Source organism: Hylobates moloch, unplaced genomic scaffold (genome assembly GCF_009828535.3).
Source record: "Hylobates moloch isolate HMO894 unplaced genomic scaffold, HMol_V3 SCAFFOLD_7, whole genome shotgun sequence".
NCBI lineage: Eukaryota > Metazoa > Chordata > Mammalia > Primates > Hylobatidae > Hylobates > Hylobates moloch.
The window spans coordinates 105420103-105445796 of record NW_026652282.1 but is presented as its reverse complement, the minus strand read 5'-3'; the positions used below and the strand labels follow the sequence as shown (position 1 = coordinate 105445796).

The following is a 25694-nucleotide window of genomic DNA, read 5'->3' as shown; positions in this document are numbered from 1 at the left end:
ATAGATGCAAACAGCAGATTCAAACAAGAGGTGGTGTCCCAGAACCTTCTTTATTCAAGCTTACTTCCGTGCAATGGTAGCTTGCATGGTGACCTCAAAGGCACTTTTGCAAGATGCTAAAGAAATAAAGGGCACAGATTAGAAAACCACAGCTAAAGTTGACCGGGATTTTTTCACAGCTGTATCACACATTTGACACATGATGTGATGTAATTACAGAAAACTAAAAATTCACATGTCTCTCACTCCCATCTCCTCATCTTATACTTGCACCATTAGTGATTTACAACATACTGCTGGGTCCTACCTTAGTCTCTATTCAATTCCATGTTGTTTGAGTTAGTCCAATTCTTTATACTTTTCTGCTATCATCTAATATTTTCACTATCCTTCCCAGCCTTGTGTCGCCTATCTATTTGATGAATGCTTTCTATGCCTTCATCCATTATAAAACTGATGGATAGGTAGATGCAATTGTGGCACCAGTAGACTAGTTATCTGTTAGATTATGAACCCATGTGTTTGAACTCTCACCTATTCATTGTGATTCCTCATAATACATCAGGAAATCAATATAATGGCCTATGACCAGCTTTTTAAAAAGGTGAAACACAATTTTAAAAATCAAGGTGTATCATGTGTAATGAGGGTGAGTAGTGTTTCATAATATTTTTATTTTGACTGGATAATGGTGTAAAATACAGTTCTTAGTGAGTGTCACAGTCAAAACAAGTTTGAAAGCCACTCTCTTCACTGATATTTCCCCCAACTTAGCCGTAAAGGTATCATGAGAAACCTTACCAGGTTGGTAACTCTGTTTAAAAGGAAATAAGAACCACTTGAAAAAATTTGTTTCTAGTCACAGTGTCTGTAAACATCATTTCCTCATCTAAGAGCTAAAAAAACAACTGTTTCAAAAGAAAAAAACTGTTTCATAATACAATTGAAGATCTTTTCCAAATCAACATAAAGCTCCCTCCATGCAGGTTGTGGGGCACGTTTCTGATTCTTCTTGAAGTCAGAACTATATTTAACCATCTCTAATCTTCTAGTGCCCACTATTTCTCAATAATTACACAAAAAAGTTCTAAACCCCATTTGCATGTTCTCTATAAGGAGTGATTCTTCCTAGCTAGAAAACTTGAACTCGGTTAAAGAATTTAGATGCTCTTTTACAATCCCTTCATCCATTTCGGGCTTTGGTATCTCTGAATCAATATTCTCTGTGGTCATTCTCCTTAACAGAGAAAACAAAACCTTCCCCTCTCTCTCATCCATCAGTATTATACCACCTGCCCCAAGCAGCAGACCTCTGCCTTCCTTGGTTGTCTTCTGCTCTCTACATAACTGAAAAAACAACTTTCTCTTGTCCTTAGATTTTTTTGCAAGCTTCAAATAAAATAACACAGCTCTATAGAAGGGGTAATATGCAGCCTCCTCTTCAAAATCGACATGTCAATTTAATTTTATACAAGTGGGTTCAGCATTTTCTGTTGTTTTAAATACACACACACACACACACACACACACACACACACACACACACACATACACACACATATAGTCATCCAGGCATGAAAAGTTACAGCAATCTGGGCGGAAAAAAAAGAAAAAAAAAAAAGTAGTTTTAAAGCAGAAAAGGGCTAGGCATGGTGGCTTATGCCTGTAATCCCAACACTTTCAGAGGCTGAGGTGGGCGGATCACTTGAGCCTCAGGAGTTCAAGACCAGCCTGGGCAACATGACGAAACCCCCGTCTCTACAAAAAATACAAACATTAGTTGGGCATGGTGATGCATGCCTGTAGTCCCAGCTACATGGGAGGCTAAGGTGAGAGGATCACCTTAACCCAGGGGACAAGGCTGCAGTGGGCTGTGATTGTGCCACTGCACTCCAGGCTGGATGGCAAAGTGAAATAATGTCTCAAAAAAAAAATTTCTTTAACAGAAAAGGCACCTCCTTTCCCCTTCTTAAACTCTTGCCTAACATCTGTCATTGTCTTTCCCTCTCTCCCTTGCCGCCGCTTTCATGTCTACAGAATGTCCTTCATCATCCTGAGTGATCCTGATACAGATGATATTGAAACTCAACTCCTTCATGGATTACTTGCTTTTCTTTGTGCACTTCCATCACTCTCCCATGTGCACACTGAAAGAGAATAGAATTAGATCTTTCAAATGGAGGCCATTATAAGTGAAATTCCCTGCAGGGACAGACTTGTGAGTTTTGTGAAGCTCTGTAGGGAATCAAGAAAATCTGAATTATAATAAGTTTGCTTGAATAAAGGGATCTCCCAGGGGAAAAAGAAAAGAAAGTTTATTTTAAAAGTTCTTGCCACCAAAGATGAAAATCTCACCATCTCCACCCCTACCACACCCTCTCGATGTTTCCATGACTATGGAACTTATCTCACTGTCAAAGCAAAGAAAAGGTGTCTGGCCACACTCCAGATAATTCAGACACAAGGGCATGTGGTAGAAGGAAAGAGTGAGTTGCAGGTAAACAGCAAGACAGGGACGATGAAAGCTATATATCTGAAATATTTGAAAACACATTTCTCAAGGGCCAGGAATACCAGTGTGCAGTAGGGAGAAAAAGAGAGGTGAAAAAAGGATAAGAGAAGCTTAGAGAGTGGACAGAAGATCAAACAGCAAATTAATGAGGCCCAGGGAGTAGCAGAATGGAACCAAAAATGTTATTTGGTGGCCCTTATGCCAAACAGTTACTCTATCCTAATTGGTCATGGTTAGTTTAACCAATTGAATCAACTATTTTCATAGTAACTATCAACTAATAGATTAGATGGCATTAAAAGCCATAACAACCAAATCTCCAGTGTATTTTCCCATTTTCTTTCACTGTTCTCATGCCTGGACCACAACAATAGAGCAGCAATTTTAACTGCTCAGAAATGGGCTATTGCAGGAGTCCAAACATAAGCATCCTAAATCAGCAATGTTCTGTTCATTTGAGCCACATGCACTCAGTCAAACCACACGAGTCACAGCCACTTCCTCCCGCTGCCCCAAAGGCTTATATTATAAGTGCAGAAATGGGAGTGCTTGTTAGTTCCTACAAGATAAAGAGGGAGCTCAATCTACATCAACCATAGCAGGAAGGCATTGTTAACTTAGCCACACTCTTCTCAAAGACCTCAATATGTCAATTACCTTAAATGTGAAAGTATTTAAATCGGAAAGTGATGACTACTGAATAAAAATGAGCAAACTTTCTACCAGACATGTTTATAAGCCTGGAACAATTCTTCATATTTCTTCAGGAGTACAGAGGCATGTTTTACCAAAGTTCTCTGGACAATTGCCTAATTCACCTATTTTCCTTTGACTAAGAGTGTTCTAGTAGAAGGAGTATAGACAATCCTGAGTGTGAGTCCATATTCTGCCATTTATTTGCAGTGAGACCTCAGACCAGTTAATTAAGGTCTCTGAGCCTGAGTTTCTCCACCAATAAAAAGTGGGATAAAAACATGTAATGTCTCCTAAGGAGGTCATGTCAGTTAAATGAGAAAACACATACGAAGGAAGTTTCTTTTTTGAAAGGCACTTGCAACTATAAATTGTTGGAGCTGATCAGAACTGAAAAAAGAGACCATATGGCATTACATGTAACCTTGGCTTTTATGTGTACATTTGCCATGTCAGTTAGGTAGGCATGTGGAAGGAAAGTGGCATAAACTTCAGTCTACATAGCAATCAAATTATGCTGTCACAGAGCATGAGATGGCAGGAAGAGTTGTTTAGACTCTGATTTGACAACAGCACCAAAAGCCATTAAAAAGGCGTTTTTCGGAGTCCCTAGTGGCTCTCCACATTATTACTCACCTGTAAATGAGAGATCCATTAGAGTTTATGGCTGAAAATTACATAATAATGCTAAATAAACACTATTTGTAGCTACCGGGTCTATATTTTAGAAAAATAACGCTTCGTTCTGAATCATTTATTCTGCTCTCCTCTGAAAGATGGTAATACAGAAAAAAATGTTAAATCATTTTTTTCTATTTCTTGACCCAAATGAAGGTTCTTTATAATTTTGGATTCAGTACTAGATGTAAAAACTGACACTAGAATTTTGGAGCTGGTTAATTATTCCTCCTTATGAAGGCTAATTAAATAAATGACCCAATTGTTGATTAAGTGGCCTCTCTTTTTTAATGTGAAAGCACTTGGAAAAGTATGAAGTGCTTTACAAATAAAAGAGATGATGTAAGATGTTAATTGGCATCTTCATGAAATATTTTCTGTTGATTCATCATACACTTGCTAAAATGGGAGGACACAAGAACCAAATAAGTCTGCAAGGTGGTTTTTCTGATTTTGTAATATCTGTGGTTGTCAGTCTCTAATTTAAATGCATTTTTGCATAATGTTATTTATTGCTTATGCAACCCAGACCTAGTCTCCTGGCTCTGTCAAATGCAGAAAAACACCTTCTGGAACGGCAAAGGAGAGCCAAACCTTTCTCTAATCCTTTAATAGAGGATGCAAGAGACAAAATCAGGCCTTTAGGGTAGACTGTTCTTCATAATTATACCAATATGTAAAGTCAGTAAAGCTTAATGGTATGGGAATACAGACTGCCTGGGTTTAAATCCTAGATCCACCACTTGCTAGGTGTGTGCCCCTGGGAAAAAATTCTGTATCAGTAAATGGGGGTGATAATGTTACTTTCCCCATAGGGAGGTTGTGAGAATTTAATGAGGTAATATGCATAAATAACTTAGCAAAGTGTTTGGCTCATAAGTGTTCAATAGATTATTATTTTATCATTATTATTATTACTATTACTAGTAGTAGTAGTAGTAGTAGTAGTAGTAGTATTTGACCTTCTGCTCACAAAAGAGAATTGAACTGATAGCTTACAAAACTAGAATAAAAGGGACCAAGAAGAAGTTTAGAACTGATAGAGAAATTGTATAATCTTCCTTTCTGTCCTTTTCACATAGGTGTAACTTCTACAGAGAGCCATATATCTATCTGTAGGTGAGTGTGATGGCCTGTAGCAAACATGTTCCAGAGACTGGTCTTAACCTCCTGTGACCTTCACAGAATGTTTTGTCTCCCTAGTGCTGATGTGAAGCTCCGTCTAGATCGCTTAATGAATGTTCACTATAGTCATTGAATGGTGCCCCAAATACTTCATCTTCTTTTTACTTTCACATACTGTTGTGATGACTATGGAGCTGAGGCTGGAATGTAGTATGAGTTTTATACATCTGTGAATGTAAGATGTTAGATCATCCTCTATCTCTTTGAAATCAAGAAGTAAAAAAGCAGTTCATTCAGTGGGTGGCCTGCAGCCATTCTAGGTGGGTCAATTTCACACACACACAAAAATAAATATTAGAGTACATAAGAAAGAAGACAGAGTTTATCTAGGTCACTACGAAGAATATGACTTTCCCAAGACAAAACAAAAAGGCTCCCAGCTAAGTGGGAAATCAAAAGGAAAGAAGCTGATACATCATAAGAAGAAAGCAGCGTCCTAGGATTTTTGAAGCAAGTTTGGTCTATGATTTTTTTCATCTAACTAATGACTTCTGTTTTTATCAAGATTTTCAAGTTTCCAACACATCTATCAGTTTTCTTAAGTCTATTATATATATAAAAAAAAAACAAATTTAACAAAATGATAAACTGGGAGGAACAGTGCAATGAGATTATCCACAGAGTTCATTTAAATATTGTATCCTTTCTCCAAATTTATTTAAACCTTTTTTTAACTGTTTTTCAGGCCTGCATCTCTTAGGTAAAATCACGATATAATAACCTGTTATCAGAGATATTTCCATTGCTCCCTCCAAAGTGACAGCTCAGGTTGTTTATAAATTCTGCTGAAATGTCTGCACACAAGCAAATAGCCAAAGTTGTCAGGGGCCTTAAAATAAAAGTCAAGTACCGTGCTCAATGCTATATCGAAAACATAATTTATCACATAAATAAAACTCTCTCAGCGGTGTCCTCTTTCCACACAAAGGACAATGGCACGTTAGCTCTTATTAAAACTATTAAGCACCAGAGGAAAAGCATCTTCAAAGTTCAGGGCAAGTCACAAGATGCAAGGCTTGCAAACCTGCTTTTGAACCACTCAGTCTTCCACACATTTTGCCCAGCAGGCGCCATGACCTGAGGTGAACCTGAAGCTCTCTAAGATACAGAAATATCTAAGATACTTCTGTATCTCTCTTAAGATACAGAAGACCTACAACAGTATATTGCTGTTCCTCTATCCTTGTATGTGGGTTAATGTTGTGAATATAGTCAAGATTCAGTCAGAGGCCAGGCACAGTGGCTCAAGCCTGTAATCCCACCACTTTGGGAGGCCAAGGCAGGCGGATCACCTGATGCCAGGAGTTTGAGAAGTAAATTCAGTAGTTAGTGTCTTCAGGTTTTAGGGATAACATCCTGTGCTGAGTCCCAATGCAAGCCAGTTGGCCTAACTAAATTTCAGACTACACTGTACCTTTAAACCTACTCCAACTCTCTATTAATTATGAGAGGGGAAAGTGCACGAATCAGTGCCAACCCCTCTTTATCAAATGGAAATACAACTCAAAGAGAAAGTTATTTGGCTGTCAGCAGGAGTGCCATCTTTTCATGCAAAAGTTGGTGTGTTTGGAAAAGTAAACATGGGGACATATAAAATGTTACCAACAGGCTACACCTGTTGAAACGTGTTTATCTTGAGATGCATAACAAAGAGCAGGGGTTCATTTGGTGCATCTCAAAACACACTTCCAACTCCAAATCATTGAGAAGAGGATTCCGAAGGAGTAATTGCAATGTCTGACAAGAAAACTAGCAAGAGTGAATATAAAAGAAATTTAATAATAAATGTCTAATGTATTACTGTTAACAATTGAGCACATAGGAAATGTTGTCATGGGGCAACTTCATGAACCATTTGGTACAGAATTGTTTCTCCAAATAACATATGGGAGAGTCACATGATCGACCGTGAAATCATTCTCAAAAATTGCAAGAATGAGAAGTTTCTAGAGAATAATGACATATACATGGCATTTCCAGAGTCAGAGAAGCTCTGAATAAAATCATTCACAACCAACTTTATAACATCCAAACACAGTGGATTTCTGGACTTTCACAGCAAAGTCTCTGGGGCCAAAATGGTCCTTGCTACTTCCCATGCACCTTTACTAGTTTTCTGTTACCACTGACCTACAATAGTGTGTTGCTGTTCCTCTATCCTTGTATGTGGGTTAATGTTGTGAATGTTAGTCAAGATGCAGTCAGAGGCCGGGCGCAGTGGCTCATGCCTGTAATCCCAGCACTTTGGGAGGCCAAGGCGGGCAGATCATTTGAGGCCAGGAGTTCAAGACCAACCTGGCAAACATGGCGAAACTCCGTCGCTACTAAAAAAAAAAAAAAAAAAAAAAAATTAGCCGAGCATGGTGGGTGCCTGTAATTCCAGCTACTTGGGAGGCTGAGGCACGAGAATTGCTTGAACCCAAGAGGCGTAGGTTGCAGTGAGCCGAGATCGCACCACTGCACTCCAGCCTGGGGGATACAGCAAGACTCAGTCTCAAAAAAAAAAAAGATGCAGTCAGAAAAACAGAAAGTACATTCGTTATTTTAACAAGAGAGGATTTAATATAGAGAATGTGATGTACAGATGTTACAGGATTGGAAAAAAACAAGAGATAATATCTGTAGGAAGTGGCCACCATCTCTCTGACTGGGGAAACAAAGGGAAGAGGTTGGGGTTGTCAAAACCTAGAAAGTTGGAGAATTTGCTCCATGGAGGTAGGACCTAGTCTTCTGAGAAGAAGATGCCAGCTAGCCCCATCTCTACTAAAAATACAAAAAATTGGCCGGGCGAAGTGGTGGGCGCCTGCAGTCCCAGCTACTCAGGAGGCTGAGGCAGGAGAATGGCATGAACCTGGGAAGCGGAGCTTGCAGTGAGCCGGGATCATGCCACTGCACTCCAGCCTGGGCAACAGAGTGAGACTCTGTCTCAAAAAAAAAAAAAAAAGATGCCATCTGGTTGCTTCTGGCGCCTCTGAGGTGGCATAATGAGACTGATTCTCAGGGTAGGGGAAGGAGCTGGAAGTGCAGCCAGGTACTGCTTCCAGGATGAAGGGCTACTGTTGAGATGACACTGGCAGGAACAGAAAGCAAGCAGGAAGGATCAAGTCCCTTCTCCCTCCTTTAGCTTTTTAGAATCTCTTTATTTTCTGTATTGTCAGGACCTATCAGAAATCTAGCTGGCAAAAGAAAAATGTAGATGGCCGAGTCCCAACCCCAGTATCACAAAGCGGCATCTTTAAAGGGGTGAGGTGGGAGCTGTGAGACAATAGCTTAATAACTAGCACACTGTGCAATGAGGTGTTAGATTTTCATGTCATTGTTGCTGCTGGAGTCACTCAGATACGCTTACAGTTTAGATGAAACATTAATTAGAGTGGACTGTTTGTCACAGAGGATTTCATCATTACTGAATCTGTAAGAACCTGTTATTGGGAGACCTCAGCCAGAGTTGCTGTTTGTGAGGGTGATTTTGCCTCCCCTTTTATTGAAGCTCAGATACTCACTATTCATCACCACTTTTTGCTTTTGTTCAGGCTTAAGTCTATAGCCCGCATGCTTCCTTAAATGATTCTGTACACATGGTAAGTGGTCAGGTGGCCAATCTCCAGAGTTCTAGAAGCGTGAAGCTTGAGCTGGGCCATCTGTTGAGTGAGTGCAGTTTTGTATTACACACAGGGAAGTGGTGGGCAAAACCCGGAAGCACACTGGAGGCCTAATGAAAATACCACCAGTTAAATCTTCCCTCTAAATGTTCATTAGGCCATCTGCTCTTATTAGTGTCCTTATCATTTGGAAACATTACAGAGTTAAGATGAGAGAGACAATCTGTGGAATTCTAGTATAACTTGAAATGAACTTCTGAGTAGAACAATCATGAGTTGTGATGTTTACCTTCCCATTCAGAGCCTAGCCCACTTATATCTTAACATCTCCATGGTGAAAATTTTTAATAGTTTCTTCCTGAAATATTATAACAGAAAGAAGGGTTAGCAGTAGCTACAGAAATGAAAACATAATCTCAGGGTGGCTGATCAATGAAGTCAGACCATTTCATAAAAGCCGTGCAGTCATACTTCTGGCCTGTAAATTGCTTTAGGTGCCAAAGGGAATTGGAAGCTTGGTCTGTCCTGTCAAGCCAATACTATAATATTAACAACCTGCAACAGACTAGTTTCTGCAACTTCTCAGCAGAAACAAATTGCAGAATGATTTCAGGGGCTTCTTTATAAGTCTCTGGCTCCTATGCAAGCAAAGCCTTGGATCTCAAGAGGACAGGAGTCTCACTTCCTACTGTGTTAAGACCAGCAGAGGTCTTGTCCTTACTCTGAATTATCTCAGACTTTATGGGCTCATCACGCAGCCTCAAATTTGATTTCTTATTACCTTGAACTGTGTACTCTGATTGCCTCTCCTTCTGTATGTGTATCCCCCACAGTGCTAGATATACAGTAGATATTTAATGAATTCACGTAAAATTAAATTAAAATAGAGACTCCAAAGAAAAAAACATAGTAACATTTTCATATTCCTCTCCCCACCCCCAGAAGGGCTGAGAGGGTTCAGTTTTTTAGCTGTAATGATAAAACCCGAGAAACAGAGATGCAAATAGTAAATCGGCAAGTAGCATCATGTAAGTAGCATCATGTACAATATGTTCTCCTTACAATAACAATCAAATTTACAAACAAATTAGCTGTGGAGTCTGAAGGACATTCTGTAGTTTTCACACTGGGCCTTCATCTCCTGCTGATAGATGACTTTGACTGTAAATTGAAAACTGGAAGTGGTTAAACATTCTGTGTATTCACAAGTGCCATTTCCAAAATTGAGGCTTCAGAGAGGAGATGCAAGAAAGGGTCGACGGAAACTCAGAGCAATTATGCCTGTTATTAAGATGAGGTAGTGGCAATTACACAGCAGACTCAGAGAGAGTGTGTACGTGCTGATTGTTCTGAGGCAGCCTGTAAGAACAAACTTTTATGGTACCCATCAGGCATTGGGTCTCTAGAGGAAGTGAAGATTTTCAGCCACTCCTTCAGTATGCTTTTGGACAGGACTTATGGCCCCAGGAACTATCTTAGGAGGGATACATGCTTTTTTGCTAATGAGCTTCAAGGAAACTCTTATATAATAGAGTGGTGTCTTTCACTGTTTCTTTCCTCTAGGATAACCATTCTGAAGCATTTTGGTCTCAGGACCCCTTTGCATTTCTAAAAATTGTTGGGGGCCCCAATGAGCTATTCTTCTGTTCGTTTTATCATGTGAATATTTACCTTATTAGAAAATAAAAGTGTGAATTTTTTTAAACTGAAGATACACTAGCCTGAGGTAGCCTCTGGAAAGCCCCACTGTACACACATGATAAAGTACAAAATGTACATAATATTATTTGAAAAACAGTTTTGACCTCATAGACTTTCTGAAAGAGCATTGGGGATTCCCAGACTCCCCAGACCAAAATGGAAACACCGTATTTCCTAAATTCTAAGACATCGTGGACTATAAGACATAACATCGATATCTTTGGGTAATGGGGAGAAATGTACCATCAAACATACACATTGACTATAAGCTACATCTTCACTTCAGAAAAGTTAAAATATGGAGGCAGTGGGAAATGCATTTCTTAAAATTGAGGTATTTATGGCAATTTACACCAACCTCAGTGGGTCTCTGGAAACCCAGATTTACTGACACAAACATGTTGATGAGAAATAGTTTTTCTTAGAGCCTATTTGCATGTTATAATTTTTTTAAATGCTTTCATGGACTGAAAACATTACTGTCAATGAAGCACTAATGTTTTCATTCAACAAACGTTTGCCAACTTAATGCCAGATACTGAGAAAACAAAAATAAAAGAGTTCTCATCTTTGCCGTCGAAAACTCATAGGCCTGGTAGAGAACATAGGAAGACAAACAAGTATTTTAGAATAAGAGAGAAGTACTGCATCTAAATGAAGGAGTCATGGAGCTGGAAGAGCTTGAAGTACCCAAAGACGGAGCCCTATGTATTCAAGAATGCTTGAGGTTAATCACTAGGTTTAAGCAATTAGTCATCCTCTTAACAAAGGGCTGCCCTAGTGGACTTTGCTACGTGCATCAGTCTCTTTCAGACCTAATTTATTTCAATTTAGTTTAATTTAATTTTCCCATCATAGGCGATTCATCCAGAGATGTGAAACTAGAAATCGGTTAGACCAGTTGGAATGTAATGTTGTAGTGAGTAACTCCCGTCAAGACCAAAGCCTAACAGAGCACTGTCTTCCCTGTGATTTATATTCAACCAAGAATAACAGAAAACCCTAACATGACAGTGATGTAAGCAAGAGAGCAGCCAGGCTAGATGTGTGGTTTAGGGCTGAGATGGCAGCTCCGCAGTGTCATCTGGGTTCCAGGTTTCTGTATTTTTGCCTTGCCACTCTAACACATAACTTCCATTTTCAAGGCCACCTCATGGTCCATGACATCTGCTAGAACTCTCAGTGATATATCCACATTGCAGAATGGAAGAAAGGGCAAGAAGAGCTTCCTTCCAGTTGGGTCAGCTCTCCTTAAGCAGCCTTTTTAAGTATCTATTTGTAAGTGTGGGTGCTTCCACACTTCCTCTTACGTATTATTGCCTGGAACTTCACATGACTACAGATCATTGCAAATAAAGCTGGAATGTCTTCTATTCTAAACAGCAATGTACTCAGATTCAAAAACAGAGTTGGCTGGGTGTGGTGGCTCATGCCTGTAATCCCAGCACTTTGGGAGGCCGAGGTGGGTGGATCACCTGAGGTCAGGAGTTCAAGACCAGTCTGGCCAACATGGCGAAACCCCATCCCTACTAAAAATAAAAATAAATAAAAATAAAAATAAAAAAATAGCCAGTCATGGTGGTGCATACCTGTAGTCCCAGCTACTCAGGAGGCTGAGGCAGTAGAATTACTTGAACCTGGGAGGCAGAGGTTGCAGTGAGCTGAGATCATGCCACTGCACACCAGCCTGGGCGACAGAGCAAGACTCAGTCTCAAACAAACAAACAAACAAATAAACAAACAAAAAAACTGGGAGTGTAATCAGGAGGAAAGAAGGAATGTAAGAATAGGCCTAGAACCAGCAGTCTCTGCCACAGGAATTTCAGGAACCAAAAATTTAACATTTTGTTTTGACCCTGATAGTGTCTGAGCTTCTTCAAATTTATAAATAGGAGAGAAAATCCATCTAGATAAAGCTTGGTTTTCTACAGTTAGAAAGCATGATGACACCTAAAAGAGTGATGGCCCTTATTGATCTTGCTTGCAAAAAGTGGAAATTATTAGAAGATGAAATATACTAGGACTACTTTGGAAGTTTTGCTTTGTTTGGTTTGGTTTTGCTTTGCTTTGTTTTCTCCACTTCCAAAATGTTTTCGGAACATTGGGAGAGATGCAATTTAATCTATATCCTCTGCAGTAGAATAATTCTCAAGATCAGCCAAATTGTTACTCTTGATTAGATTGATCCTAGCTATTCATTTGCAATGAATAATGCAATTTAAGTGTCAGTTATTCTAATTGGGAAGCCATGGAAACAGACCATGCCAATGCATTTGACCAAAGGTTGAGAGGTTCTTCAAATTCTCCAGCCATTATGCAGAGAGACACAAGAGTGTGTATCTAAGATAATGGGAAATAATTTGCCCTGTTGACAAGGCCATGTAATCTTGGTGTATTTCATCTTCTAATAATTTCCACTTTTTAAAAGCAAGATCAATAAAGGCCATCACTCTTAAAGGTGACATCATGCTTTCCAAGTGCAAAAAACCAAACTTTCTCCAGATGGCTTTTTCCCTCTTTTATAAATTTGAAGAAGCTCAGAGAGTATCAGTGTCAAGAAACGAGAAGGCCATTTGAAAACTGACAAAAAGTGATGGTAACAATCTGGAGTTGTCAGCTTTTAGAAGTACGGAAAAATCTAACATGGAGCTGGCACAACAGCCGGCAGAGAGCACTCAGTCCTGTCACTGTATCTTCCCCAGGGCTGGCATACTACAGAAGAGATAATCATACGCTTCCTGGAAATTCCTACTGAAGAGGACTCACAGATCAAAATCAAACAGAGTCATTTTTAAAATGAGCCACAAGGCTCCCAATGTAGTAAAGGAAAGGAGGGAGATTAGAAGTGTCATGTTTGAAATGGGGAGACAGGACCTTTTGGGAAACAACTGGTTTCTTCAGCACACTTGAACTTTGGGAAAAGAAATTATTAGCACTTGGTGACAATTGTAAAATATAGTAACAGTCATGATATGTTTTTGAGGCGCTTCCATAAATGTTAACTTCTTAAAATGAATAAACTGGAACAGAAATAGTCTACTGCTCTATGCCACTAACAACCCCTTGTACATACTGGAAGATGAGGAAATGAAGTCAGCAAAAGACTATAAACATTATGAGGGGAGGAATCCAGTCTATCCCAACTGAAGTTGGCTCCTTAGTGCCTAGCATGGTACCTAACATGAGATAAATAGACATTTATTGACAGAAGAAAGGAAATCAATTAAGGTAGCGTTTTCTGTAGTTGGAATTGTACCAAGAGTACTGTTACAATTAACAGTGGGGAGTTCAAGTAATAAGCTAAAATATTAGCCATGAAATTGGCTGACAGATATATATGAGGTAATATATCCCAATACCAGCCAAATATTTCTTGGAGGACATATAGCTTAGAAAGATTCTCAAGGAATGGAATAGATAAACAAACAAGGAGGAAATGACTGGTGACATAGAATCAGGAGAAACCTTGAAAGCCTGACTATGTGATTAAACTTAAGAGTTTATGAACTAGCCAAGGAACAGAACAATAGACAGGGACCAGCACAAATACACACATGTTCCATAATTTTCAAAAATAGCTAGCCTCTACAAAGCTCTTTTAATGTACCAAGCACTGTGCTAGATGGTCTATGTATTTTTTCCTATCTAATTCCAATAATAATTTTTGAAACGATAGTGTTACTATATTCAATTTGTAAATGAGGGAACAGAAGCTCAGATAGGTTAACTGATTTGTGCCGAGGTCACAGGGATAGCAAATGACACAGATGGAATTTTCGACTCTGGAAATCTTAACTCGTGAGCCTGAGGTCCTAACTACTTCCTTCTAGTGCATTGAAGCCTTTTTCTAGGGAGAGAGTACATAGCTTTCATCAGATTCTCAAATGGACGAGTAAATCAAAAAAGTATGAGAAGCAGTGTCCCAGATTCCAAGTCCCATGAAGGCAGGGACTATGTCTATCTGGATCAGGACCCGGATATCTGTCAGATGGTTGGATAAAAGGATATATTAATGGATGAATGTACCAATGAATGGCTGTCCTCCAAATTGGTTATCCTGCATCTAGTCTGGTCTCCTTCCAGCCTGTCCCCCAAAATGCAGCCTAAGTAATCTTTCTAAAATACTAATCTGACCATGTCAGCTCTCCACTTTAAAGCGGAGACTCCTCAACACACACAGTTTAAGTCTAAAGCTATCAGCATATACCACTCTGCATGACTTAATCCAGTGATTCTCAGCAAGAGACATTTTTGCCCCTCAAGGGACATTTTGCAATGTCTGGAGATATTTTCGGTTGCCACAACTGGGGGTAAGGTGCTACTGGCACCTAGTGTGTAAAAGTCAGGGATGCTGCTAAACATCCTACAATGCACAGGACTGGCACCACCTGACAATAGTGCCTCAGTGGAGGAACCTGGACCTAGTCCTAGCAAACATTTAGAACTCATTCACCACTACCACCTACCTTATTTTATGCCTAAGAAATCCCAGACAGCAGTTAGTTCCTTCACTCTCATATGATTTCATGCTTCGGTACTTTTGTTCATTCTTTTCCCTCGCCAAGATCACCCTTCCCACCTTTCTTTTTCTCAATACCTTTGCTTCATCCTTCAAAATTAAGTTTACATTGCTCTTCTAGGAATCTTGCCCCAAACTCCCTCCATTGTGTTTCCATGTCATTCTGGGCATACATCTATCATGGCACTCATGACACTTAACCACATTATGTTAAATTATCTATTTCTGTATCTGTTTGTTTGTTTACCTTTATAACATAGTGCCTGGCACGTGGTCGAAACTCATAAAGCATTGAACTGAAAGATAATAGATGACAAAGAAAAAGATAAGTCACTCAACTCATAAAAAGTCTTGACCTTCACAGCCAAAGAGAGCAATCTTTATGTTGATTCAAAAGGGCATAAGGGGAGGCCAGATTTGGTGAGACGAGAATGAAGAAACATGTCCACTCTTCTGAATGACCAATCAGATGGCATAGGGGCTAAAAGCACATATCTGAAAGTGGGGATGTTAATAGTTTTTCTCAGATAATTTTTATATCAAGTAGTAAACCATATGAAGTACCTGACACCCAGCAGGCATTCAGTAAACAGTAGTCACTTCTATTAGTGGCTCAGATGACTGGGCCTGTAATTTCATGTGTTATTGATTACATAACAGTTCAAAGGAAGGGGCAGCACCTATTCACATCTTAAAAGTCAATTTAAAGCAAAATATTAAGTCAATAATCGTGCAGGTGATGTAGGGGTGAGGCAAAACTCATAAAGGTGGCACAGGGACAATTGAAGTCTGGGAAACACAGTTGAAAAGGAGCTACGTTGAGTGGTAACTGGGCCAGGTTCCTGCTAGCTCTAAAGGTCTATGACTGTAAAACTGTTATTACTATTAATACCACTTGCTATCCCTTACTATGTGCCAGGCACTGGGCTAAGCAACTTACACCATTATCTCATTTAATCCACACAATAACTTTACAAGTAGATATACTATCACTAGCCTCCTTGTTTTGTTACAGATGAGGAAACCAGAGACTCATAGAATATACCTCATTTGCCAAGGGCTACATACTAATAAGGGTGGGAACCAGGACTCAAACTGTTAGAGGGAGCCCAAGTATACAAATGGTGGTTTGAGCATACAGTATGGGATTAGGCTTATACGTAATTTAGACATTTTCTAGTTTAGTCTAACCAAGGGCTTATATTTAGATATTGCTTTCAAACATGGATTTCTCCCTATAGGATTCTGCTGCTTTATAAATTGCTACTTAGGTCAAAATTAGCTGGATCTCTAAACCAATCATGGGACTGGTTGACCTGAGAGTCAACTCTCTTCAAGGCAAGTTTTCAATTAGCAGAGGAAGACGTAATGCTGTCAAAGGTTGACATCCTGACCAAGTGCTCCTTTATGCTCAGGGTTATTTCTCAGGGAAGGTTATTGGGAGATAGGCACATTCCACCAGCTGGCGGCTACACAAGTGACCTTTAATGCTAGTTTAGCTTAAATGCATTTTGACATTTCAAACAAAGTAATGTATTTTTACAAGGTGTGGCAACCACCACAAATTAGGCCAAATAGTTTGCCTGTGGGTTGGGTCACTAGGCAGAGTTTACAGAGCTTTGCTGCTGCTCTTCAATCTCTGTTCCCACCCCACAAAAAAGAAGTGTTTATTTACCCCAAGAAATCATTTGGACGAATGGTAGCAGCGATTGGGGGCCAACCTTAGCCCCACCTTAGTATCATATAATTCTAGGGTCTCTCTGCAACTAGTAGATACTAATTCTAACTGTCAGAATCAGCTCAAAGACTCCATTCCTTGTATTAAGCTGTATGTTATGAAAATGTCTTGGTAGTAAATACAGTATTTCTGTTGTGTGAGCACAAGGCACCAGTTCCTTGAAAACTTACCTGGCAATAGGAGTATTTTTATGAGAAGGACATAAAAGGAACTGACAAGCTACGAGAGGTGAAGAGGTCCAGCTTCTGAAAAGGCAGACTCTCAACTACTAAGTAGCCACACGTCTTTCATCTGCGAAGATTGCATAGACAAGCTGCCCGGCCAAATCAAATGAGAATTAAAGAGAATCTGTGTAGTTTGTATAGAAAATGGCTCAGAAGCACAAAGGGCACTTTAGTCACAGGAAGATGCCAGAGGGTGACTTATTCCACGGAAAAGAAAACAAACAGACAAAATAGCTGGTGTATTTTTGAGGCAAAATTAAATATAATAAACATGACACCAATCGTATTGGTTTAAATCTGGTTGGGTGAGCTGGAGAATTTAACAGCTTATTTCCCAACTACCAGCCTTTATCTCAGAGGCAGCGTTGATAGCTAAAAACAGAATCTGAAACATGCTTCTTTTCTGGCTTCTGCCAGGTGTGTGCTGTCCCCAGCCTCTGCCCTGGCCTCAGCTCCCAGAGTGGGGATAATTAGAACGTCATTTCTGCCAGGTTTGTTTTTTCTGGGTCACTGACTTGAGACTCAATCAAAATGGGAGTGTTGTACGGAAATGAATTCATTTCCTCTTCCTCAGCCAGCCCCAGCTAATATCCTGGGGGACTATGCTCCATAGGACCAGTGCACACAGACAGCTTCTGGACAAGCATGATAGTGTATAGAGGTCCAAGGCAGGGGCACACAGTGGAGGAGGAGTCAGCGCCCTCCAAAGCAGCAGGCGTTCACTCTCCCTCTCAGTGGCAGGGCACTGACATGCAAAGGCCTCAGACAGACGTGCTGAGGAACACATCACCGCAAACTGCTCTGGGAGCTGTTAAGGCTGGTGTTTAATGTTTATCCGATGGCCTCAGTCTGAAAGGCTCTGTAGAACATGCATAACACAAGCTCAGCTTTATACCCCATTAGCACTCAAATTCCTAGCTGCACAGAGGCATCTGGTACTGACCAGAGAAGGCCAGTCTATGTGGATAGAGGTGGAAGGCACACAGAAACATTGAAACAGAATGAGGCTGCTGGATGTATGTGAGAGACTCAGAGACATGGGCAAAGAGCCCCACATGGTGCAGTAGAGGAGGTCAAAGACAACCTTTGTCCTCTTCACAACATCACCGGTTGCCCTCCCTAATGAGACACAATTAGAAGAAGGGCCTTATCTCAAATTGACCTTTATCCACTTCATTGCTGATTGCTTATAAGCCTCTTTGAGCTGGGGAAGTACTGGGCCGCAGAATGCAATGACAGCTCATGCCTTGTTTTCAGACTTTCAGATTCCACAAGAAAAACAAAGCCTTCTGTGGGCTTTCACTCAAAGCAAAAAAGAAAAGTGGCTACATTCCTGTTACTATTTTGGCCATGAATGGGACTTTTTTTCTGCCTTTAGCCTAAAAGAAAAGAAATAGAGAACAAGTGAGTGGTAGGGTGGGGAATGGTGTGGAACACAGTTCCCTGAGAAACGCCCAGGGATAAATAGTTACTGTCAAGGAGATGTCAGGGCAGGCATTGAATCAACTCCTGTGTCTAGAAAGGAACTAAGGTGAAGCCATGTTTGGCTAGCCTGCATGTCTCCAGTGCCTAGCACATCTCTTGGCACAAGGCACACCACACACACACACACACACACACACACACACACACCAGTCCTTTTGCTTCCAACTCTTTAACATGTCTCAAATCCATCTGCTTTTCTCCATACCCATTGTTGCCATCCCAGTTCAGGCACCATAATCCCTAACTTGGGCCCGTGCAGGAGCCCCCTAAATGTCTGCCTCCCTCCTATCTCGCCTCCTCCTCTAATATGGTCTGGACAGCAGCCAGGATGATCTGTCTAGAACCCAAATATGACTATATCACACCCCTACTTAAAGCCCTTCAGTGGCTTCCCACAGCCATCAGAACAAAACTGGACATGTGCTTCCCTCTATTACCCAATGTTTTAGTCTGTTTTTTGTTGCTATAACAGAATATCACAGACTGGGTAATTTATGAAGAAAGACATTTATTTAGCTCTTGGTTCTGAAGGCTGGGAAGTCCAAGAGCATGGCACTGGCAGCTGGTGAGGGCATTTTTTGCTGCATCATAACATGGTGGAATGGCATCATATGGCAAGAGGACAAAAACATGCCAGCTCAAGTCTGTCTTCCTCTTCTTATAAAGCCACCAGTCCCATCAAGGGGACCCCACCCTTATGACCTTATCTAATCCTAATTATCTTTCAAACGGAGAAATGCAAATCAAAACCACAATGAGATATCATCTCACCCCAGTTAGAATGGCTATTATCAAAATGACAAAAAAAAAAAATGCTGGTGAGTTGCAGAGAAAGGAAAATGTAAATTAGTAGAGCCATTATGGAAAACAATATGGAGTTTCCTCAAAAAATTAAAAATAGAACTATGTTATGATTCAGAAAAGTAAAGGAAATCAGTATGTCAAAGAGATAGCTGCACTATTTGCAACAGCTAAGACATGAACTCAACCTAAGTGTCTATCAACAGATGAATGGATAAAGAAAATGTGGTACATATACACTGTGGAATACTACTTAGCAACAAAAAAGAACAAAATTCTGTCATTTGTGGCAACGTAAATGAGCTTGGAGGACACCGTATTAATCCATTCTTACACTGCTATAAAGAAATACCTGAGACTGGGTAATTTATAAAGAAAAGAGGTTTCACTGGCTCACGGTTTCACAGGCTGTACAGGAAGCATGAGTCTGGCATCTGCTTGGCTTCTAGGGAGGCCTCAGGAAACTTACAATCATGGCCAAGGTGAAGGGGAGCTGGCACCTCACATGGCCAGAGCAGGAGGAAGAGAGAGAGAAGGGGAAGGTGCTACACACTTTTAAACAACCCCGTCTCATGAGAACTCACTATACAGTACCAAGGGGAGACAGTACTAAATCAGTCATAAGAATTTCACCCCCATGATCCAGTCACTTTCCACCAGGACCCACTTCCAACACTGGGGATTACAATTGAACATGATATTTGAGCAGGAACACAGATCGAAACCATATCAGACACTATGTTAAGTGAAATAAGCCAGGCACAGAAAGATAAATACCACATGTTCTCACTCATATATGGAAGCTAAAAAGGTTGACCTCATAAAAGTAGAAAGTAGAATAGTGGTTACTAGAGGTTGGGAAGGTGGATAGGGATAGCCAGAGGTTGCTTAACGGATACAAAAATACCACTAAATAGGAAGACTAAGTTCTAGTGTTCTAGAGCATTATAGAGTGACTATAATAAAACAACAATTTGTTATATATTTTCAAATAGCTGCAAGAGTGGATTTTAAACTTTCTTAACACAAAGAAATGATAAATGCTTGAGGTGATGGATATGGCCCCACCTCAAAATGCCATCAACATATGAATTTGAAGATTAAGTTTCCAATACATGATATTTGGGGGACACATTCAACCAGAGCACCTGATACATTAGTCTGCTAGGGCAGCCATACAAAATACTACAGACTGAATGGCTTAAACAACAGAAATGAATTTTCTCATACTTCTGGAGGCTAGAAATCTAAGATCAAGGTGTTGGTGAGTTTAGTTTCTTCTGAAGTGTCTCTCTTTGGCTTGCAGGTGGCTGCTTTCTAGCTGTGTCCTCATATAGTCATCCCTCTGTGCGTAAGCATACCTGGTATCTCTTCCTCTTATTAGAGAGACATCAGTCCTATTGGATTAGATCCCCACCCTTATGATCTCATTTAATCTAAACTACCTCTTTGAAGGCCCTATCTACAAATACAGTCACACTGGGGGTTAGGGCTTCAACATATGAAGTTGGGGAGGACACAATTTAGTCCATAACACCTGGCCTCATCCCTCAGGTCTCCCTCACACCCAGCCTATTATTAGTCTTACTGAATTAGTTTTAGTAACCTGGATGGGCCATGCTGTCTTTAACCTCTGGACTTTCACCCATGCTTTTCCCAGTACCCAGATTTTCCTCAACTCTGATGCCCTTTCCCCCTCAACTTCCACCCAATTCTTCTCCTACTGTTCATTTCAAACCTTACTTAGGTACCACCTGCTCTGGGAATATCTTGCCGCCTGACTCCTAGTCCAGGTGAAGTGCTATCTTACCCTCTCTGTTGCCTTCTTTTCATAACATGGAGAGTAATTGCCTAATGGTTCCTCTGAGGGCTCTACTATACCACAAATCACTTGAGGACAGAGGCCGTGTCATAGTCATTTTTAAGCCCCCAAAGCTTAGCACAAGGCTTAACCCAGAGAAAGGTACTTGGCGAACACTCAGTGAAAGAAAAAAACAACGTGTTTCTTTGCTAAAATGGGGAACCTATGGAGTGAACCAGGTCAAGCTAAGTAAGCAGTGTGCTACACCCCAGGATTCTAAGTCAACAGCTGATGAACTGTACCTGAGTGTTCCACAAAGTGGATGCTAGGTCTATGCTAATAGCAGGTCCATGCTAATAGCAGGCCCTGTTGCAAAAGGTTGCTCATTGAGTAAAATCTGGCTTCTCTGGCATTCTGTCATCCAGAAGCCTGTATGACTTTGCTCTCCTATACATCTACAGGACAGTGAGAGAGATTTGAGTATCATTGTTACCAGAATTCCTACAGCAATGATCCTCAGAATCACCTTGGCAAAACACAGATGTTGGGTCCCCACCTCCAGGGTTTCTGATTCAATAGATCTCGGGTGGGACCTGAGAATTTGCATTTTTCACTAATACTGTTGCTGCTGGTCCAGAGAACACACTCTGAAAACCTCTACTCTAAGTGATCCTTCTGAAATTATTGGAAAAAGTTACATTATATTGTAAATGGCATAAATGATAAGTCTGTTTACCAGAACATGTGATTAACCATCCTCCCCCTGCCCTCCACTTTCCGAGACATCACCAATGTTGCTAAAATTCATAAGACGGGGGAAACAATACATCAATTTTTTTTTCTTTTTTCAAGGTAAAACTGCCCATGGAAAGATATGGTAACCTAATGGTGTGTGTGTGTGTGTTCTGTTCTTTTCACAGGTGCGATTAGAGTGGCCAACAGACCTTGCAGTAAATCCTATGGACAATTCATTGTATGTCTTGGATAACAACATTGTGCTGCAAATTTCTGAAAACAGGCGCGTGCGGATCATTGCAGGACGCCCCATTCACTGCCAGGTGCCAGGCATCGATCATTTCCTGGTCAGCAAGGTAGCAATTCACTCCACTCTAGAGTCAGCGAGGGCCATCAGTGTCTCCCACAGCGGGCTGCTCTTCATAGCTGAAACAGACGAGAGGAAAGTAAACCGCATTCAGCAAGTAACTACCAATGGGGAGATCTCCATCATCGCTGGTGCCCCCACTGACTGTGACTGCAAAATTGATCCAAACTGTGACTGTTTTTCAGGTATGACCTTTTTAGCAATTCACCAGCTCCCCCTCTCTGTTTTGAAAAGAAAAACGTGCCCCAGTAAAGTCAAAAGGAAAAGGAAAAGCAAAGTGTTACTTGCAAACATTGGTATGAGCTAGTGGAGAAAGCAATGGATTAGGAGTCAGATCACCTACTTGTTCTCACAACTGACTCACTGAGTGACCCTAGCAAAGCTGCAAGATCTCTTCATGACTCATTTGCTTCATTTGTTTAATAAAGATGGCATTGTCTCAGTTATATCACCTTGCTATTCTGAGGATAAACTACTGTAATAAAAATATTTATACTCTTAAAAAGTTGAGACCACTGTACAAATGAAAGATCATGATATTATTAAATATTTGTACTTTAGAGAAAGGAAAACTAGGTAAAACCCACATTTACTGGTTTAGCTGAGGAAAAAATTACTTCCCCATAAGTTGTTGGTTTTCAGATTAAAAGCATGTGCTATTTGAGACTCAAAGGGACGAAGAACAGACTGTCTTTGGGATAGATGAGCAAAATTAAATCTGGCAATGGAGAGTTCTCAGGACGTTGGTCTGCTAGATACATTGCTTTTTAAAGAGCTAAGACTTTCTCCATAACCCATAGTGAAGTTTTCTTCTAATCGAAATTGGAAAAAAAAAAAAAAAAAAAAAAAAAAAGCCTTCTCCCCAAAACATGTAGTGGATATCTCAGATAGCAAACAGTCCTCTTAATGTCAACAGATACAGTTATTGCTGGGCTGTGGAAATCCCTCCATACTACATGCAGTGCTATTAAACTGCTCATCCAGGCCCGAATGGTTCTCTTAACCTTTGCCTTAGGCCAGAGGAGTCAGGAGTGAGCAATTCGGTCAATATGACTTTTGATCATTATTTCCAATGTTTTCTTGGACAATTAGTTTTATAGATATTTTGCTAATTTGTATCTTTCAGTCAAAGCAAATCTAATGTTTATTCCAGATATCAAATTTAATGTTCTGAATCATTGTTGCACTTACAGACTTAGTGTAATTTGACAGTGTGACAATGGGAATTAACAGAAGAAAGGGCATCTAGGCACAGTAGGACTGGAAAGTCCTGAAACAGATCCTGAAAGCATTGACAGGCATAACTCTCACAGATTTCCAGCCAAATTTTGTGTAGCTATCATTATTTGCAGTTCTCGTATCTTACAATACAATAGATTCTGAACAGCAGGATTGAGGATTTCACAAAATTGGTGTAACTGAGATAATTACATCTTACTGTTCGTCTGCAGTGGTACTGACTCAAGAATTATAATCTTTTGAATAATAGGCTTCATATTTTTCAGGGAGGGAATACAGAGAATGTTGGTTCACTGTTTCCTTTAAAATGATTCTTGATGCACAGAGCTTTATGTCTGTGGTATGTTCACATAAATGCTTATGATGCCAATTGTTAAAATCAGAGTCTTTCTCCCACAGGTGATGGTGGCTATGCCAAAGATGCAAAGATGAAAGCCCCTTCCTCCTTAGCAGTGTCGCCTGATGGTACCCTCTATGTGGCAGACCTCGGAAATGTTCGAATTCGTACCATCAGCAGGAACCAAGCCCACCTGAATGACATGAACCTTTATGAGATTGCTTCACCCGCTGACCAGGAACTGTACCAGTTCACAGTAAATGGAACCCACCTACACACCCTGAACTTGATAACAAGGGACTACGTTTATAACTTCACCTACAATTCTGAAGGTGACTTGGGCGCAATTACCAGCAGCAATGGCAATTCGGTGCACATTCGCCGTGATGCAGGCGGAATGCCCCTGTGGCTTGTGGTGCCTGGCGGACAAGTATACTGGCTGACTATAAGCAGCAATGGAGTCCTGAAAAGAGTGTCAGCCCAAGGCTATAATCTGGCCTTGATGACCTATCCAGGAAACACAGGGCTTCTGGCTACCAAAAGTAACGAAAATGGATGGACAACCGTTTATGAGTAAGTTTCTAATTCTTGACGTGGGCTTTCTTAGGTTTTTATTTGAAATTGTATTATACTGGGAAAATGCCTTAGTAATTGCTGAGTGTTGCATGCTGTTTTCTCCTAACAACCACCATTTAAAAAAATGAAAAGTCAAGGAGAAAATTTTACCTAATTCCTAGAGTTCAGACCCATTTTTCCAGAGCAGTTTGCAGAGCATAATAATAAAAACATAGACTGCATCAAGGAAGACTCAAGTGTGGCACTGCAGGAGACAGGAATGAGGTAGAAGTACAAGTACTCAAGAAATTTACAACATCCCTGGGAAGATAAGGTACGATTTCATTTAAATAACAAAACTATAGTTCTAAAGCAGCAAAGAAGCAGCGTGACTTAACAACTATTTATTGAGCCCTGTGGGGTTTAATGAATGAATAAATGAATGTGTGCCCAGCCCAGCCCAACTCAGTATAAGTTGCTGTGGGAGGTAAGAGAGAAGTTCAAATATAAGAAGCGGACCCTGGAAGGCAAGGGAAGAATTAGGTGGGGCAAATGCTGAATAGGAGAGGCTCCATTCCATTGGCTGCTTCTGTAAAATGAAGAGCCAAATGCTCTGTATGGGATTGGGCTTCCTCAGGGTCCCTGCACAAGTTGAATAATCCAGCACATTTTGGCATTTATAGACTGGAACTGTGATAACTTTGTTTAATGGGGAACTGACACAAAGTGTGTCTGACAGCAAGCTACTAGGGGGTGCCGTAACATGGTAATAGAGACCATTGTCCTTGCCTTTTAAGGCATGGGTGACCTTGTTTGCAAGTAAGCCCATCTAGAAAGCTGGTCTGTTGGCACTCGGGAAGCATTTTCCCCACAAAAGGAATTGCTGAGTTTTTTACCAGTATACTGAGTGAGCTAATCCATGGAATCTGAATTCAGAGTCTGGAATGGCATCAAAGTTGAAGAATGTGAGAAGTGGAGATGTTAAAGTATAAGGGGTTCCAAGTGTGACTATTTTGGGAGGATATAGAGAATATGTCCAGTCCCATGAAAGCCTCTTAAGAAAGGGACAAAACAATTGGCCTTCAAGTTTTGGATCATTTTCCAAAGAAATGCCATCATCTATACAAAAGAGCCAGACAGCTATTTTAGTTTCACTTAGAAAAATGTATTCAGTTGTTTCTGTTGCAAGTCTTCCTCTATTTTTTGAAAGTAACTCTCTTACATCTTAATAAGAGTAATAAAAGCTACGGTTAGCTAAAGATTTACTAAGTGCCAGGTACTGGGCTAAGTAATTTACATATGCGACTTTATTTGATCCCCATAATAACAACATGAGATAGGTGCCCCTAAGTATGCCCACTTTATGGATGAGAAAACTGAAGGACAAAATCGTTAACTTGTCCTGATTCACATAAATACCCAGGATTCAACCAGCAAGAGCCTGTGTTTTTAGATATACTACCCTTAGAAAAGATTAAATTTCTAATGAGAAGTTTTAATGTCTTTTTTTAAAAACTCAAGC

General features: G+C 40.3%; 1 protein-coding gene across 1 annotated transcript in view; it reads left to right on the top strand.

The window, feature by feature from the left end:
• TENM1 (teneurin transmembrane protein 1) overlaps window positions 1-25694 on the top strand; it is an 854513-nt gene that overhangs the window by 784884 nt on the left and 43935 nt on the right. Inside the window, exons 24-25 of the mRNA XM_058441351.1 lie at window positions 21860-22226; window positions 23680-24190. Of these exons, the coding sequence (XP_058297334.1) occupies window positions 21860-22226; window positions 23680-24190 (878 nt within the window). The remainder of the gene's footprint in view (window positions 1-21859; window positions 22227-23679; window positions 24191-25694) is intronic.